Raw genomic sequence first — 18,295 nt, forward strand, 5'->3', positions numbered from 1 at the left:
ATCTGTACATTCTAACTCTGCGACTTGCACGTCTGTTCTTGAATATTAATGTATTTCATACAAGGTCCCCAGGAGATCAAAAGCAACAACGCAGAAGCTTGCTGAGAGTGGCTTGGTTCCCCTTACATCATTCTGAAGCTGTAAACTGAAGTAGCTGCAATATTTTCGGCACCCGTCGCCTTCCTCGTCATCATCCGGGGCAATGAAATTGATCCACATACCTGAGAGGCACAATGCTTTTGAGCGACTTACCGTAAATTCAATTTCGAATTTGAATCACTTTATAACAGGTAGAGAAAATGCTTGTAGAAATATGTTAGTTTGTTACGTTGGCACCATGACGCCCAATCCAATGACCAGGAAACTGAACATCCAGCCATTCGCAAACATTTCCTCCGTAATGTGATGCAAAAATATATCTCACAAATGAAAAGTACTAAAGTATTCTTTATCCGTGTCCACCGCTGTGGCTGAGGGGTTAGCGAGTCTAACTCCGAACCCAGCGATCCCGGGTTCTATTCACGGTCAGGACGAGATGCCTGGATGAGGTTTTTTCCTTTTTTTGTTTCGGTGTTTTTCCCTCACTCCTATGGATGAGTGTCGGGTAACTTTATCAGGCGATTGAAACCCCACTCATCTTCGTCACTTCCTTTCCTCCCCCATCATCCTTTCCTTATCATCCCTTTTCTGGTTTTTCAGATCACTCTACCGGCGGCTTCCCGAAGCTGCTGACTCTCTCGACCGGCCTCCGTGGAATGTAGTTCAGCGATGTTGGATGGCTTCTGCAATGGCTTCTGTGTTTGTGTCAGTGAAGTTCTATAGTTTACAGTGGTAGTGCAAAGTATTTGAACAGTGAAATGTTTGTGAAATGTTAGTGAAACAGGATAGTATCAGTGAAATGTGTCATAGTTCCATTGCAGTGAGTGAATTGATAGCGAAATGAGTGCAGTGCTGAAAGGTACTTGTGCATGTATAAACATGTCATAGACTTACTTGTGGTTTTAAGTTCTAACTTAGGGTTAAGATATAAATTAGATTTACTTTAATTAATTATGTTATATTAAGTGGTTCATTTAATGTAGGATGTTCCTTGTTAATATTATTATATATTTCTACTGTATTATTATTTTATTATTAATATTATGAATTGTAATTTATTATTCATTGTAATTATTGAGTGTAATTGCCACCGGGTATTTACCCATTTGCAGTGTGAATAAATAAATAAATAAATAAATAAATAAATAAATAAATACATGCATGCATGCATACATACATACATACATACATACATACATACATACATACAATAACAGTTAAAAAAATATATACTGTGTTTTTATTTAATAAATCCAAACTATGCATTTTTATGCAACATAAAACCAACTTTAATAAGCTTAAACGCGAAAATATGCCACAGTAATATAAATATCATGAATATTATGCATTCATAAAAAGAGCCAAAAATGGAAATATATATGCAACATAATGAGCTTAAATGTTGATGATTCAGGAACATAATCAATCGGCAATTTACTACAGCAAATGGAAAAATATCCGCAAATGCATGAACTTTCTGATCCTACTCATCGTCATGTTTAACTCGACGCTGATAGTCACACGGAGACTCTGGTTCATATTATCTCCTCACCAAATCTCTGTCAGCAGTTCTTTTGGTGAAGAATGTTCTGAGACATCAGTGGTCTTGGATTTGGCACAAGCGCCTGAATGAGACGGGGCTATCCACTGGCACCACAATTCCTACACTTGCTCTTTTTTTGTAGCAGAGTTGTATTTGAAATTCATTTTACTTCCCGAGACAGATCTGGAACGCTGACAAGAATGCGAGTCACGTCTGTCTGTAACGATGGAGCTTCGAGGAGGGCAGCTTCATTGTATCGAAAACAAACACTCGACCACCTCAAAGTAGTGGATGTGTACTGTGTAATTTCAAGTGTAAACTGAGACATTGTTTTCAAATGATACGTTGTTGTTTCCGTTGTTGTTGAAGGTAGGCCTGAAACTTATCTTCTGATCCGCAGTTTTTAACCCCATTTACTTCTATAACGTCCCACATCTCGGTATCAAAATAGGCCTACTCTTTATATTTAATCTTATTAGTACATAATATACAGGGACATCATTTTATTTTTACCTCAATTTTTATTGTACCTGAGTTTTTTAATGTACTTCACTCCCATCCCTTCTATTAATGAAGTTCCAACTGTCCACCACACAGAACCAAGGCCGCATATAGTAAACAGTACTGAGTTATTGAGTATAGTACGTTCCAGAAATATGTTCGCGTTTTCCAGTGACGAAAGAGTTTTCAATATTGAATCATAGTTTCGCACAGGTACTGTCATTCGTTTGCTTATTTCGCATCCCGATTTCCCCCACCTGCTTCTGCTCGCCCCTTTGTAAAGGCTAGTTGCTGGACTGTCTTAGCTCTTTTCTGAAAACTTAATTTGAGTTAGGAATTGGACGTCTACGTAATATTATACAACTGTTTAAAATAACTTAAATAAAAGGGTCTCGTTAAGTAATTAACTGTCGTGTGATTTTCCCTTTTTTACTACGATCCTGCGACATAACCACTTGGACGGAAGTAGATAGCATGACTGAGTAATTTTATCTGTGTGGGTCGGGCAGAAGTGAAGATTGAATTTACAGTACGTAAGGTACTCTTTTATAGAGCAGGTACAGAATTATTTCAACATGAGTTACTACTACGAAATACGAAACTGGTAATTGGAATTAGATGCATTAGTCTATAGTGCGATAATATGCACAAAAGAACTGAAGCCTATATCGAAATGAACGGCCACCATTTTCAAAAATGTGTTTAAATATTCATATTATGATTATTTTTCAATTTAACTTCATTCTCTATATTGTGCTGTAGACAATATAACATACACTGCATAATGAATACGTTCGCATGGATAATTCAGTTCGTGAGTAAGAACACTTATTGTTAATACAGTACTGTATTTTGATTAAATAAAAACCTAATGAAAATGATCAAACTCAAAATCGCGATATTTCCTAGTTTACGTAAATGGATGAACTACTTTTCTTCCCTCATATACCTAGCAAAGTGATGAACGAAACCATTATCGATCATTGAAGACGTACAAAAGACAATCAACATCTTACAATATAATTTTTCGGCATCTGATATGTTAAGCGCATTTACATGAAAATATTCGAGTATTTTATTTCACAATCACGATATCATCTCCTCCATAGACTACTTCATGTTGTGAGAAACGTTACAGTCTTATGGGTATATATCTTGTGGACAAAAATTCAATTTGGAAGCAATTTTTGATGGCAAATTTATGCAAGGGAGTAGACATAAACGTGTAGAATTTCATAATAAAATTACAGTTGATGAATTATTGTATTATATATTCTTATATTTTATTTCTCATAAATTTTGACAGTTACCTCTCGTCCGCTTTTTCTGAACTCAGAAGGACAGTAAATAAGATCGACCTAGAAAATTCCCTTGTAAATTGTGACATCACATTGTAACTATTACACACTCATGGCTGGGGGCAGGATTATTTTAAAGAATGGAGTAATTGAGCGCAATATTGTTTCATGGGCTGTCTTTGCAACAGGTAATCTTGTGAACTACGCAGTGTTGCTTCAAGACCTGGGAGCAATGTCATTGCAATCGGTATAAATCTAAAAGCTATAAAAATCGGAATTGCGGCTTGTATATCGATAAAGATATAACGCGGCGGAAAGTAATAAGTTTTATGACCCGTGCTGGTTGAGATAACTCAACGGTATTGTGTTCGAGCCCCTTCAGGAACAATAAATCTTTATACAATATCCTATCGGGTTTTTTCCTAAGAAAAAGCGGTTGGATCGTGATGTTGACCACTGCATAAGTTAGTTCTGATCTTTCCCTCTCAAATATAACAGCAAACGAAATATTTTATCTTCAAAAGGAAGCATTAATAGTTAGCCTATTATGAGAGCAGAGATTGAACATTGAAATGTTCTTGCAGAAACATTATGTACAGACATTTACAGAAATATTAACTAATATATTATGTAATTACAATGAATACCTAGGGTCTAACTTACAATTAAATTCTCGAATCTCATTATGCTCTCAAGATGCCATTGATAAAGCTTGCAAACTTTGACACACAAACTCTACAACACATCAACTTCTAATAAAAATTCATCAGACTTCTGTTTATTTTGATCCCAGTAACATTTTGACCGCATTGTCACAGACCCCACTTTCCTGATCATTACTACAAGACTGCCCAATTTATTGATCTCCACGTTCTCTTGATATCATGCTGTTGGATTTCTTCTATTGGGACAAAGCGCAGGTCTTCACGCGGTATGACAGACACTATAATGTGAGAGGAATAGGCTATACAAACAGAAACTTACTCATAAACCCACATTATAACATAATTGATGCCATATAAAGAGAGGTAAATAGGATTGTTTATTGTTGTTCTTGTGACTTTTTAATAAATTTTGGAATTATGAAAATTAAGAATCATATGTTTTTTATTTCGTTATTTGAAGAAGCTGTATCAACTAATAGGATATTTAGTGTCAATAGATTTGATGGTAGCGAGATGATACTTGGCGAGATGAGGGCTAAAATTCGCCATAGATTATCTGTCATTCGCCTTAAGATTGGAAAAACCTCAGAGAAACCTAACCACGTAATCATCCCAAGCCCGAGCGTAGCTCCGGATCAGAAGGCAAGCACCTCTGGCACTGCACTGGTGGCTAAGAATCGTATGAAACTTAATCACGTCTTATTTTTGAAATTATGAAATATCATAGAAATATGTTCGTTTTGTTTGTTGGTTGCTAGCTTTCCAGGCATAGACTATCCATTGCGGAATTTTTCTTAGTCTGGCATGTGAAGAAATTGTAATTTTATGAAGTCAGAGCACCTGTAAGGAGAATCCTTTGCATTTTCTCTTAGAAGTATGAAAGGAATTCTTTCACATCTAACTTTATTTTGTTTTGACATCCTTGTGATTTTACCTCATATAAAATTCCACCACTTTCGATCGTATTTGAATCCCGAATCTCTGATCTAAAGGAAAACATGGTAACAACTCAACCACTGACGACGATATATTAGAAAATTGCAGCGTGAGCAAAACTCCGCTATACCGCGCTCCTAAAGATTATACGTTGTGCTGCTACGGCCGCCGCCGACCATGGAAAAATCATCGCGTAGCGGTACTGAAAAGTTTTGTTCAGTCTGTAGGCGGTTAATCCGAATAAAGGTATTAAATTTCGTAATATCTCACTTCTGTAACCAGTTCGCCATGTTGGAAACGCTTCCTTTGCAGTGGTATTAATGTATAAAGTGCCGGCATTTATTAATAGTTCTCTGATTACTTCGACATTCCGTGCACAATGATGACACGAAACGATTAAGTTGCAAAATAAGGAAATACTTAATTTGCGCAGCGGCTTTTTGTTTATTGGCAGAAAACCTGCTCGATGGAACTGATTATGTTCCGCGTGGCTGCAAGTTGCCACTGCATCCATATCGATGCCAGGGCACGTTGGAAGCATTGTGCCATGCACACAATCTTAAAGCAACCGGAGCATTAGTCTCGTGAGCGAGAAAGGATTCCAGTATATGTCATCTATACAGTGAGAATGAGTAGGTTCGAAAATTATAATTCCCGATTAGAAACTGTGATTCTTTGAAAAGTTTTACAGATACCGTCAGTTGCAATATTTATTCTTTCTGAACGACAAATAGTTAAGTTTCTTAGATACGTATTAATTCTATCACCAGGGAAGGCAACACAAGGAATTCGTTACCATAAACTAGTTTTTTTTTTCCTTCAGTTCTGGAGGGGCTTCTGAATGGAAATCTAACTACCGGATCCGTTCCAAAGAGTTATTCTTCAGTTTTGGAGCGGTAGAGCGGTATTTATCTGTTAGATCTGTTATTAAGAATTATTCTCCAGTCCTGAAGAGGTTCCTATTCTGTTTGATCCGCTATTTTTAGTAGGTTATTTTGCGACGCTTTATCAACATCTTAGATTATTTAGCGTCTGAATGAGGTGAAGGTGATAGTGCCGGTGAAATGAGTCCGGGGTCCAGCACCTAAAGTTACCCAGTATTGATCCGCTATTGAAAGCTACTCACCGGTCCTGGAAGGGAATGTATTTGTTTTATCCGTTACCGAGAGCTATTTTCCAGTTGTAAATGGAACCTGTCTGAGAGAGAGAGAGAGAGAGAGAGAGAGAGAGAGAGAGATAAATAACTCGTCCGGCCTTAATTAAAGATTACCACGAGGATCCGGAAATTAATAGCAAATAAATATAATTAAATAAATATGAATTTTGTTTTAAAAATAAAATGTAATAATTAAGTACCACTTAAATTCCTAATTAAAGTACGGCCCTGTATTGAGAGTAGTGCAGGTGAAATAAGTCGAATATGAGAATTACTGGAAGCTTGAGATTGTTGCGTATGCAAGTTTCATTGTCAGCGACACAGCCATCTGACGACATAAGAACGGTGTGTTACGCGGAAGGAATTCATGGTATGGTTCATCACACTAGTTTGATTTATTGCATGGATTATTTTCAGTTATGACTCATAAACATCTGTTCCTTAACTGAGTTCAATGAATGATCTGGTGGCGATCTTGTTTGTGTCTTGCATTAAACATAATGACAGTTTATCTGTAGAGATCGCCAGGGTTGTAACAGGTTTATCATAATTCACAACTAAAGAAGCTAACAGAGCGAGTCTTTTAAGGTTATACTTTTGTAGTTTGTTAATTAACGGCGGTGTACCAACTACTAGGTTATTTAGTGTCGATAGATTTGGCGATAGCGAGATGGTATTTTTGCGAGAGATGCAGAGAATTCGCCATGGCTTTACCTTACAGTTGGGTAAAATCTCTGAAAAATCCCAATCACATAATGGAGTTCCGGATTAGCAGACAAACGTGATACTGCCTGAGCTACGCCGGTGGCTCGTTGTACTTATAGAACGCTGATATTGATAACCTAAAATAAAGTAAAATAAAATAAAGAACAGGCAGAAGGCTTGTTTCGCTACCAGAGAGCTTGAAAACGTGTACTTCCACGAAATTGTCGAAATAAACTTCTTTAAGCATCACAATTTATCTTTTATTTTTGTTTGATGAGAAAGTAAATGAGGAGTTCTGTTGAAAACAGAAGCATGGTCAGTCAAATTTTAACGAGATTTGTTTCAGCTTAACCTTGACTGAAATGTTACGACATTTTATAAACGAATTTAAACTATTTTTAATAATAGTCTGTTTTCAATCCTTATGTGTTTTCAATCCTTAAATGAAAGTTACAAATTTTAAGTGAAACCACGTGGGTCACAGTTATTTGTACGTTCTCCTTTCTCTGTAGTTTTTATTCTGAAATTCAGTTTATATGTAAGTAGATTTATTTATATGGACTTAATTTTTAACTTATTATTACAGATCGGAGAAGACGCAGAAAGGCTTCACAGTGTTCATTATTTCGGGGCAGTCGGAAGGAAAGGCCATCGACCTGCTGGACAGAGCTTTCGCCCTTCTTGCAGTAAGTAGTTGTCTCTGTGTGACATCTTGATGTGATTTTATTACAAACGTGTATTCTATATCAATCTGTTGTTATTATTTGCAGCCACACATGAAGATTGGAAGCGTGTTGCTATGGAGACCAACATCGACAAATGATAGATGGCAGTGCAGTAACAATGTGCTGGAGATAAGCAAACTAAAGGTGTGTACCTCATGGCATATTCATTTCAACTGTTAAGTTTATGATAAATGACGTCATCGTAACATAAATCAACATTTAATATGCGATTATATAAAAAAATCTAAATATACGCGGTATCCACTAGAGTTGAACAACGATCGAGAAATCAAGACTAACAGCGCCCGCAAAGTCGAAAATCCGCACGACAATACTGCCTATGTCGTTGACTGCTTGTAACGAACAAGTACCCACGTAGGAGACATCCGGCCCATACCATCTTTCCACGACTGTTCCAAAGGTTAAAGGAAAGAAGGGCTCGTGGTGCCAAATTACAATTCCATTTCGACACAATTATTTTTGCTTATAACTTTAGACTCAGTCATTTCCGGACCAGGGTTCCTTATCTCAAATTGATACATCTGCCCTTCGCCATCATCCCTGAAAGTTTGCAACACCACCTCGGAAACACCCTATATATGAGGGAAACAAATTAAGATCGCAAATCATGTTTTATAGTACCGTAAATAACTTTAAATTTGAAATGTTGGCAAACAAAGAAACAAATGCTAGAGTAGTGATAAAAACAAACAAATGCTAGGGAAGCGATAAAATTAAACACATGCTAGGGAAGCGATTAAATGAAACAGATACTAGGGAAGCGATAAAATTGTGCGATAAACAGCATTTGGTTGAAAGACGTCCTTTCATACCGTTTTATTGGTCAAAAGTAGTATGACATAGTAAAAGTGTAATAGTCATATTCAGTAATTATTATGAAATTGAGCCTCTTTTTTAAAGGTTGTGAATGTATTGAGAATAAAAAAAATTAATAGTTCTACAATTCATGTGTTTTATTACTAATGGTTATTTTCCCGTTATTTATTTTTTTATACATGTCAGAAAAGTAGGGTGTGTTGGAATCTACTAATTGAGGCGGTAGCCGGAAAAAGGGCCCATAAGCAAAAGTCATGTTTCGAGAAAACAAAGATTGAAAGATTTATTTTTAGGTAATTGCACTTTTATCAAAATAACAATTTGCACACTGTTACGATAATATTTGTCTACAAGTTTTTGTCAAATAATACATTCCGACTTTAATTGTGTAGTGAATATACATATTTTATTGGAGCATTTTATAGGCCCTTTTTCCAGAAAACAAGCTTATTTTAACAAAATACTTTCAACATGATTATATTTTAGCAGACATTAAACATCAGCATTGAACAGCGCACATTACAGATCTTTACAAGTTCATAATCATTTTAATAAAATTATATTTCTTACATATATATCTCATAGTTACGTCATAAATTGTACTGAATACGTCAAAATAAAGAATATCTGTCGGGTACAGAATACAGATTACAAGTTATTTAGTATGAATGTAGAATTGATTCACACTCACTTCAAAGTTATCTTCAGAGTGCAGTTTACATTTCAGTGCACATCCTGGATGGACTCACACTCACTTTGAGGATCATCTTCACTGATGTTTGCTGAATTCCACAAAAACGCAATGGTGCATGGGTTCATTCGATTAGCTACCCTGCCCTCTGTTTGCACGATACTGAAACGAAACTTTGTAAGCAAGTAGATTTTAAAACGGAGAATTAAACATTCCCCGAAAAAGGGCCTATAGACCTATGGACCCATTTTCCGGCTACCGCCTCAATTAGTCCCTAAAACGTCGTACGAGTTCCATAAAAAATATAGCGTTTACCATAGCGATCTCCTCTTGTTAGATTTGAATGAATATGTTCAAATTCGAAGACCTGTTTCTGTAATATGGAAGCCGTCAGCTGTGTCCCCATAACTGAAATATCGCTGCCTTCTTTCATGATGAATAGGCGCATATTTGAGTGTAATGTAGGATGCATTGTCCACGTGAAACTATTACACTTTCATATCGTGCAATTGTAATAGTTTCCCCTATTACTGTATCATTAATTGCTGAAATGTTTATGTTGATTCGCAGTGCCACATCGTGACTGACGAAACCGCCTTGCACCAATACATCACCGAAGACCAGGCCCCTGTGAGTTGCGGGGGACGCTCCAATCACGACCAATTAGAATGGGTCGAGTTCTACAAGGTGAGTTCTTGAGTGTGTCATGTGCGCTTCCTCACACCCCCCCCCCCACGAATCTCTGATTTATGAATTGCACAGCGTCTGTTAGGTAACATTTCCTACGTGTATTGTGCGAAATAAAACACTCCCAGCAGGAGAGCATGAGTGGTCTTGCTTGTTGCCTTATGCAAAAGACACGTAGAGCCATCGCTCAACTCGTTTTCTCTTCATTTATATAATGCAGTCGCTAGCTGTAACGTCTGTGTACAGTGAGATCTTCATAACGGTGAACTGTTACTGTAACTCTTCTCTACTCCTTAGTATATGGCCACAGTATTAAACAGCTCTTCCCTGTAGGAGAGACTGTTCCTTAAAATAACAAGAGTATTGACCCAACCTTATGAATGGTTACGAGATTTTAGATTTGGGGTAAATATTGGGTTGATGAAAAGTTCATAGCGTTTTACCGCTGTGACTAAAGTTTTTATGTAAGACTAGCCATACCCGCTGAATTTGTTAGAACTGAACGGTAAAATATTAATTTTTACTCCATATGTGCTGTATTTTTGGTCCAGCCAAAACTCGTAAAAATACTATTATGTTTTGTGGACAAAAAGAAATTGAAATGTATAAAATTAGAGTATTTTACGTGGACCAAAAGAAGTTTAAATAATCAAGTAATACAATATTGCAACAGAATATCAAGTTTACTGTCCATAAGGATCTGTTTTAATCCTACCTCTGTCCTCGAGTCGATGGACGTAATAGCATTTCCTGCGGGACAAAATTCCTACATATCCGGCGACGCTGATATAACCTCTGCAGTTGCGAGCGTCGTTAAATAAAACATAACATTTAACATAATAGTATTATGTCCATCTAGAGAAACTACGCTTTCCAACGTTGAAAGAATTATCCAAATCTGTTAAGTAGCTCCTGAGATTACTTCATACAAACACACAAACATTCTCTCAGTGGCGGCTGATTGACTGAGGCAAGTGAGGCCAGGCCTCAGTCACTTGGCTTGACTGAAATCAAATTTTGTATTTTTATATAATGTATTAGTTATTTGAATGAAGCATATATCGCTGTAGAAGCATTTGAAAACTTTGTGATGAAGTAAAATTTGTTCCTGAGGCCAGGATCGCTCGTGCCGGGTCTGCTTCTGCATTTCGTGTGTCTTCGCGGGTTTTTGAGGTTGAGGCACAATTCGTCTGGCCTCGTGGTCTGGTCAGGTTTCACTCCTCCCATCCATGGGCCGGCCTCAAGGGTAGAGTGGGGTGGGAATAGCAGTGGTGACTTGTCTTCCTAAATAGGCCATAAATAACAAAAATTCCCGCTCTTTGGCAGGCAGAGACCCACACTATTCTCTCCCCTTATGCCTTAGTTTATGACTTAAGCGAGGGTGTTGCACTATTGTACTTCGTAGTACAGTAGTGAATCTGGGCCAATGTTGTTATGTATTTCGAGAAAATATAAACAGAAACAAATGAGAGAAATAATGCTGGTGTAGTTAATTCATTGTTAGAGTGTCCTTTTTCGAGAAGAAATAATATTGAAAGAAAGGAAGTTTTAAATAGAGAGCCTACCAAGATACGTACGACATCGCTGACAATTTTTCTGACAGATAATCTTAAAACGCGAGTTTCTATTGCATCCTGATATGGGCAACATAAATGGTTAAGTGGTGCAAAATAAACTTTTCTGTTGGCCTTGTTTGTTGCTATCAAAGGAAAAAAATAAAAAGAAAAGAAAGAAATGGAAATTTCAACACATAATATGGATTGCTTTATCACACTGAAACAATCACTGAAACTCGCAGCATAATAGCTTATTTGGTGAGTGAAATTATTATTTTGAATTAATAATAATAATAATAATAATAATAATAATAATAATAATAATAATAATAATAATAATACTGAAAAACCCATCGTCCAGTTTCAGATTATTCAAATGTTTCAAATTTTCACAAAAAGAAACTCACTCTTTAGTCAGCTATAGATTCACAGTGATTAAATCTAGCCTAGTTGTGTCCTTAAAATTCCGTGTAACGTACGAATGGAGCGACATTTAGGTACAACTGAAAATATACAGTGTGTCCCAAATTGATATATACACTCTTTGAAATACTATTTCACAGCAAAGAAATGAGATAGAAATAAGATTTTTGCGGCTTATGATTCAGAAGGCAGTGGAAAGAATGGACATATGTTCATCTGTTTATAAACAAACATGGCGGTGCAATTATCGTTCGATGAGCGTAAGTGGATACTGAAATGTTATTGGAAAGTGGAGAATGTTGTTGAGGTTCAACGACGTTGGAGGGTTGAATTTGGAACAAAACCACCAAGAACGTTGACTCTATCACAAGAATCCGAGCAAGTTTGAAGTCGACGGAACGTGCAGTATGTCTTGAAAGGGCTGTCCGGAATAAAGAGAAGTTCCACCGATAACGAGAGTGTTGATGCAGTCATGCAGGCTTTTGCATAATTCCCAAAGAAGTCAATGAGGCAATGTTCTCGTGAGATTGGTGTCAGCAAATCCAGTGTTCATCGAATTTTGCGATCTCAAAAATGGAAGTCTTACATTCCGAGACTTGTCCACGCACTGAATGAGGAGGACCCAGAGATGGATAGGACGAAGAGGAAGTGCTGCGGAGTTCCCACCTCGATCTTCTACTCTCCTAGCTTCACATCATAATCGAAATACACGTTCACAGCACAATCTGTTGCTATCAATTCCACGTCATCAGACATCTCTGTACTCAAGTTCTTTCTCAATAGCCACGGCCCGCTCATGGAATTCGCTGCCGCTGGAAATCAGGGGTAGTCTTAGTCCTCAGTTGTTTAAAATTAAGTTGTTTAGAAATATTTTAAATGCAAGGAATTAGGTTTTTAGGTATAATTTTTATTATTATTATTATTATTATTATTATTATTATTATTATTATTATTATTATGATTATTATTATTATTATTTTACACAGTCATTACTTTATTCTTCCATTAACACTTATATCTAGGTCATTGTCTCAATGTAACACGTGCTGTGCTGATCATATTAATTCTACTATTCCTTTAGTTGTGAGATTATATTCATATGTATTAATTATTTTTTTAAGTTACTACTGTATACTAGTTCCTGTTGTGATTATGTATTCAGTCTCTTTTTTATTATTGTTGTTTTAAAGTTAATACTGATTGTGTATGTGTATTCAATCTCTCTTTTTTTACTTAATTATGTTTATTATTATTTTTAAGTTAATATTTGTATACCGGTATGTATTTTTCTGTATGTGATTTGATCCTGGTTGAGTGGAAGAGAAGGCTTGATGGCCTTAACTCTGCCAGGGAAAATAAAACTAGTATTATTATTATTATTATTTTTATTATTATTATTATTATCATCATCTTCGGATTTAACCCCTCCTTCTACCTATGGGGAGCTCTAAAGGTCACAGTGTACGCCACAAAACCATAAACACTGGAGGAAGTGAGAGTTCAGATTGAACATGCCTGTAACGATATTCCATTAGCAACAATCCAGTTGGTATGTCGCTCTGTTGTACGTCGTTGTTGGGAGTGTACTGTGGCGGAAGGGGAACATTTTGAACATGTACGGGCTTAAGGAATACAAAACCGCAAAAATCGTATTTCTATCTCATCTCGTTGCTGAGAAATAGTGTTTTAAATTGTGTATACATCAATTTGGGACACGCTGTGTATATACAGATAATTTACTCAAACTTAATTTTAATTTGTAATCACTTAAACGCGTGGCATGAGGAAAGAATGGCCAGATGTAATTGGAAAGCATCCCAACAGCTAGGCAAAATGTTACTGTAACACAGTGTAGCAGCAGCGTTTATTCTTTGAATTTCTTGTCTTAACCTGACGTATGCAGCGATCCAGTATTCCTAAGGGAGCAGCTAATTGTCGGAGGCACACTGGCAGACTTCTGTACTGAAAACATTTCGCTTCCCCTTATTTCCATATTGGAATGCGTACATTTCATTCTCTCTTACACGCTCTATCTTCCTTCTGGATTTCACATTTTATGTTATTCTCCTCGTTTTCGCTCCATTTTCACCCTTGCTACTACATCTCACCCTCGTCCGATTTATGTAAATCTCCCTTTCTCATTTGCTAGTTCCCTTATCGAACACACTTTTATTTATTGCATCATCTTCATTTTCTGCGCACTATTTTCTGGGTAGTCGTTCTGAATGTCTATGAAAGAAAATTCGACGAACTGCAGAAGTTTTCATAATGTCACAAGAAAGACACAATAATCTGGATGTTTATTTCCCTCTGGAATAGATTTGTTCATGAGTTATTAAGCAATGATTTAAAACAATGATCATTTGAATTAGTGTAGTAAGTTATATCTGCCGTAATGAATATACAGGGTGATTCAGTGACTCTGTTACAAACTCTTAGGGATGATAGAGGAGACAATTATGTACAACTTTCATATAGGAACCTATGTTCGGAAACGTTCTGTTTGGTAGTTACAAAGCTAGATATATTAATCAGTGTAACCAGCTAGAATCGAACTCAAGGCCATCGTTTTGAAGTTTCGTTGCAGACGACCGTTCGTGCAAATGTTGGTGATTTCTCACAAAATGGCATAAGCAATTGGCATCGTAAATGATATTCTGGCTGATTAAATTTTGAAACTTTCCTCGCGAATTGCTAATATGCATTTCATTTATGGAAGAGCAAAAGGCAGTGGAAGGAAAGTTGCAAGATTTAATTAGTCAAAATATAATTTAATATAATTTGTTATTTATCAAATATGAAAACATTTGCACACTCACCAGGTGTTATCACCAGTCGCTCGAGTATATTTCCTTCCCAACCTCTCTCCCTGAATTTGAAAAAAAAGTTACGAAGTAACGAATAATCATACTGAAATGTCGTAAGCCTCATTCATAAGTGCATGTTAACCATTCTGAAAACGTATTATTTTTCGATTTGAAATTTTGAACATTACAAACATTTTTTTATTTTATTTTAATAAAGATATGGGATTCTCTGTTCTTAAAATTGTAACCTATGGCTCTTAGCATGTGAGACAAAATATTCACACTTCTGCCTATGTTAATTTTTTTTTAGAAAAGTTACATTAAAAGCCAACGTTTTGAGTTAACATAAGCAAAAAAAAAAGTAGTTTTAAAGAACTGATCAATATACCTTAGCCATTCATTTAATCAGAAAGAAATCCATACAACAGATGCAAGATACACATAGTTGAACATTTTCGTCATTATTGATTTACCGTCAAATGGTCTAACTTGGAACAGTGTTTAACTTGGAACATTATCATAGGGTATTTTCGTTTTGTCACAGTGGCAACATAATCTTCATTTGTTACTTTGTTGTGCAGCACATTGGTTCTATTACAGTTTGGTGTTACTGTGACAAAACGAAAATACCCTATGATAATGTTCCAAGTTCAACACTGTTCCAAGTTTGCCCATTTGACGGTAATATTTCCGACATAAATGGAAATGATTACTTGTCATTTCAGTTTTCAATCTCCACTTAAATAATTTATTGTGTTTTTATGCATGATCTTTCTGTAATTGCGTTCGAATGGCTTCTTTATATTAAATTCATAATGCGAACGTATTATTGTTACTCAATAAAAATGAAGTATTGATTTCTCTATCTGTATATACGAGTAAATTAGGTCAGTTGTAGCCATGGTCTCAAGGTCAGCTGCAATTCGTACGAAGAGATCATCATATGTTACTAATGGCATGATGTTTAATGTGAAAGGCTAGAGGAATTGAATTTCACATGACCCACAGGAATCGAACTCCTTCCCATTTAAGCGGGAAACCGGAACGTAAATTGAGCTACAGTTAGACATAATCACATAGTTGACTTAAGTAGGTATGATTTTGAAGAAATTGTTGACGATCTCGTTACAAAACATTTTATGATCGTGTAGAACTTAAATTACTCGTTTATAAGTATCCTTTCATCAAGGCTCTCTTTTCTATGTTCTGTGCATTAGAAAAAGTGCTCATTTGCTTGAGGAAATAGCAGTAGTCCTCTCCCTCTATTAAGAGCCGATGAAGGATAGCGCAATCAGCTAAGATATATAGACTGAACTCTGTAGTTTGCGAGCAACCACTAATGTCAATTGTTTCTTCCTCTTTACGTGATTCCATTTCGGTCTTCAACTGCATACTTCAGTATGAGAACAGGTTCAGCCGCCTTATAGCAAATGCATATACCTTTTTTATTCACGTCCGAATATGGGTGCTGTATTTCTATTATTCAGTGAAGAATGTGGAGAAATATATTTATGTTATTTTAACTCTCACTCCAAATACATACCGCATAACTTTTTACGCCACTTAAAAAAACAACTACAAAGACATCAGGTGTAGTGTGTCCTTATAAAATCATATTTGCTGTATATTATTCACACAAATTTTCCCCTCTCTCTTTCTCGCTCCTTGTTTTCTGTAATGAATTTGTCGTTTCCATTTTATCATGGTTTTTTGCTTCATCATTTTTCGACGTGGATACATCTTTTCCTCTAGGAAAAGTTTGGCGAGCAAAAATAAAAAAAAAAAATGTATAGAACTGCAGCTAATATCTCAAAAAGTATAACCGATAGCCAAAATGTGAATAGTGACTCCCATAACCAAGGATAAAATCTCGTAACAATAGGTACTTCAAAGTCACACGCTTGCGCAGAGAGCAGAGGGAGCTCACCGCGTTTACCCACTTTCCATGCCCGAGCGCCGATTCCTGCTTTATGCCATGTTATCCAAGCATTGAAGTTCCGGCTTCAGTTGTTCCAAGTCATCTTTTTGTCGGTCATCCCACAATTTGTTTTCCCTTTGTATAGCCTATTTATGACATTTCGAATGTAATTTTACATCCTTTATTTTTACTTGTTGTAGGGTAAAGTTGCCCAATTCCGTGATATCCCTAATTCCGTGATATGTCTCTTTCACTGAATGTCACGGGGTTGGGTATCTTGCTGGGAAGTTCACCGATGTCTCAAAAGTAGCTGAAAGATGCACTCTTTCGAGAAAGATGTCTGGCGCTATGGTCGAACGGCAAAACTTTGACTGACATTCAATTTAAAAAAAGTATCACGGGATTAGGAGAATCTCAGAATTAGGCAACTTTGCCCTAGTCATTGTTTTGTAGCTATTCTTTTTTTTTTTTTGTTTCGTAAATGCCTGTTTGTTCTATGTAGGCACAATTGATGAAAAAAAATTCACATTTTTGCATAACACGAAGTTCAAGAAGTCTCTATTAAATGCTGCATATGCAAAAGCTTACGCATGCTGTCATGTGTTGAGTGTACGACTGATAATAAAACAAAGATGTATTTCAGTTTTTTTTTTTTTTTTTTGCGAATTCATCTCACTTTTTCTTAAATGTTTTCAATTGGCTTCAAATTTTATAAATTCTTACGTTGTCACATAAGCTTATCATTCAAGTATGAACAGAGCGTTTTATATAGGTGCTGTCTCATAAGTAACGTTGGCTTTGGAGCAAAATTGTAGTTAGTGCGTGATGTGACAAGAAATTAATATAATTTTCATAGTAAAGGTCGTTACATTCCATAGTCTTGGCGACTTTTCAGAGAGTTTTATTATCCCGCGACGCGGTACCTGTTTTTGGATTTTGATTCGATGAATTTGATGATATCTATTTCAATGGCTTTCAAGTTTTGGAAATTTCTTTCACGCAGGAAGTGGGCCATTGATCGAAACAGATGGTAATCTGAAGGCGCAAGATCAGAACTGTATGTCGATTCCTCCCAATTCCTGGGTTTTTTCCAAGTTGTTCGAGCGGTATGGGATCTCACATTGTTCTGTTGCAAGAGAATTATATTTCGATTAACTAATGCCGGATATCTATCTTTGAAAAGTTTATGAAATCGTTCTAAGCTGTTCAGCTTGGAACAAACTTCCACCAGATACATAACATTACTTTGGGGTGAAACCAATTTTTTTAACTACGACTTTGGTAGGCTGACTGGAATCGAGTCACTGTTTTGAGGTTTCACAGTTGTGGTAATGTACCCATTTTTTGTAACATGTGACAATTCTCCTGATATATCTATCATCCACGGGATTAGCGACAAGTTGAGGACGGATTTCCACTCCGCGTTGAGCCTGTTAAGGTATCAATTCATGAGGTACAGATCTACAACTTCTGTATTATACGAGTATTAGGCCTATAAGCTTTTGAAGTACCAGGTTCTTCTGATAACCTATGAACACTTTTTGTTGATTTTCTTCCAAAACTCTACGTGCATTCTCAATATTTAAGACATTGTGTCTTCCAGAACGTTATAAATATTTAATATCTCCTTATCCATTATTGAAACTCTGGAACTATCGTTGTACCATGGATAAATACATAATAGGTTGTCCACACCTGTGGAGTAACGGTCAGCGCGTCTAGCCGCGAAACCAGGTGGCCCGGGTTCG

General features: G+C 36.3%; 1 protein-coding gene across 1 annotated transcript in view; it reads left to right on the top strand.

Annotated features, from left to right (window-relative positions):
- The window catches only part of LOC138716143 (puratrophin-1-like), a 1,133,117-nt gene that overhangs the window by 555,944 nt on the left and 558,878 nt on the right, over positions 1 to 18,295 (top strand). The window contains exons 5-7 of the mRNA XM_069848962.1: positions 7,490 to 7,589; positions 7,674 to 7,772; positions 9,727 to 9,843. Coding sequence (XP_069705063.1) covers positions 7,490 to 7,589; positions 7,674 to 7,772; positions 9,727 to 9,843 — 316 coding nt within the window. The remainder of the gene's footprint in view (positions 1 to 7,489; positions 7,590 to 7,673; positions 7,773 to 9,726; positions 9,844 to 18,295) is intronic.

The sequence above is a fragment of the Periplaneta americana genome, chromosome 16 (assembly GCF_040183065.1).
Source record: "Periplaneta americana isolate PAMFEO1 chromosome 16, P.americana_PAMFEO1_priV1, whole genome shotgun sequence".
Taxonomy (NCBI): Eukaryota; Metazoa; Arthropoda; class Insecta; order Blattodea; family Blattidae; genus Periplaneta; species Periplaneta americana.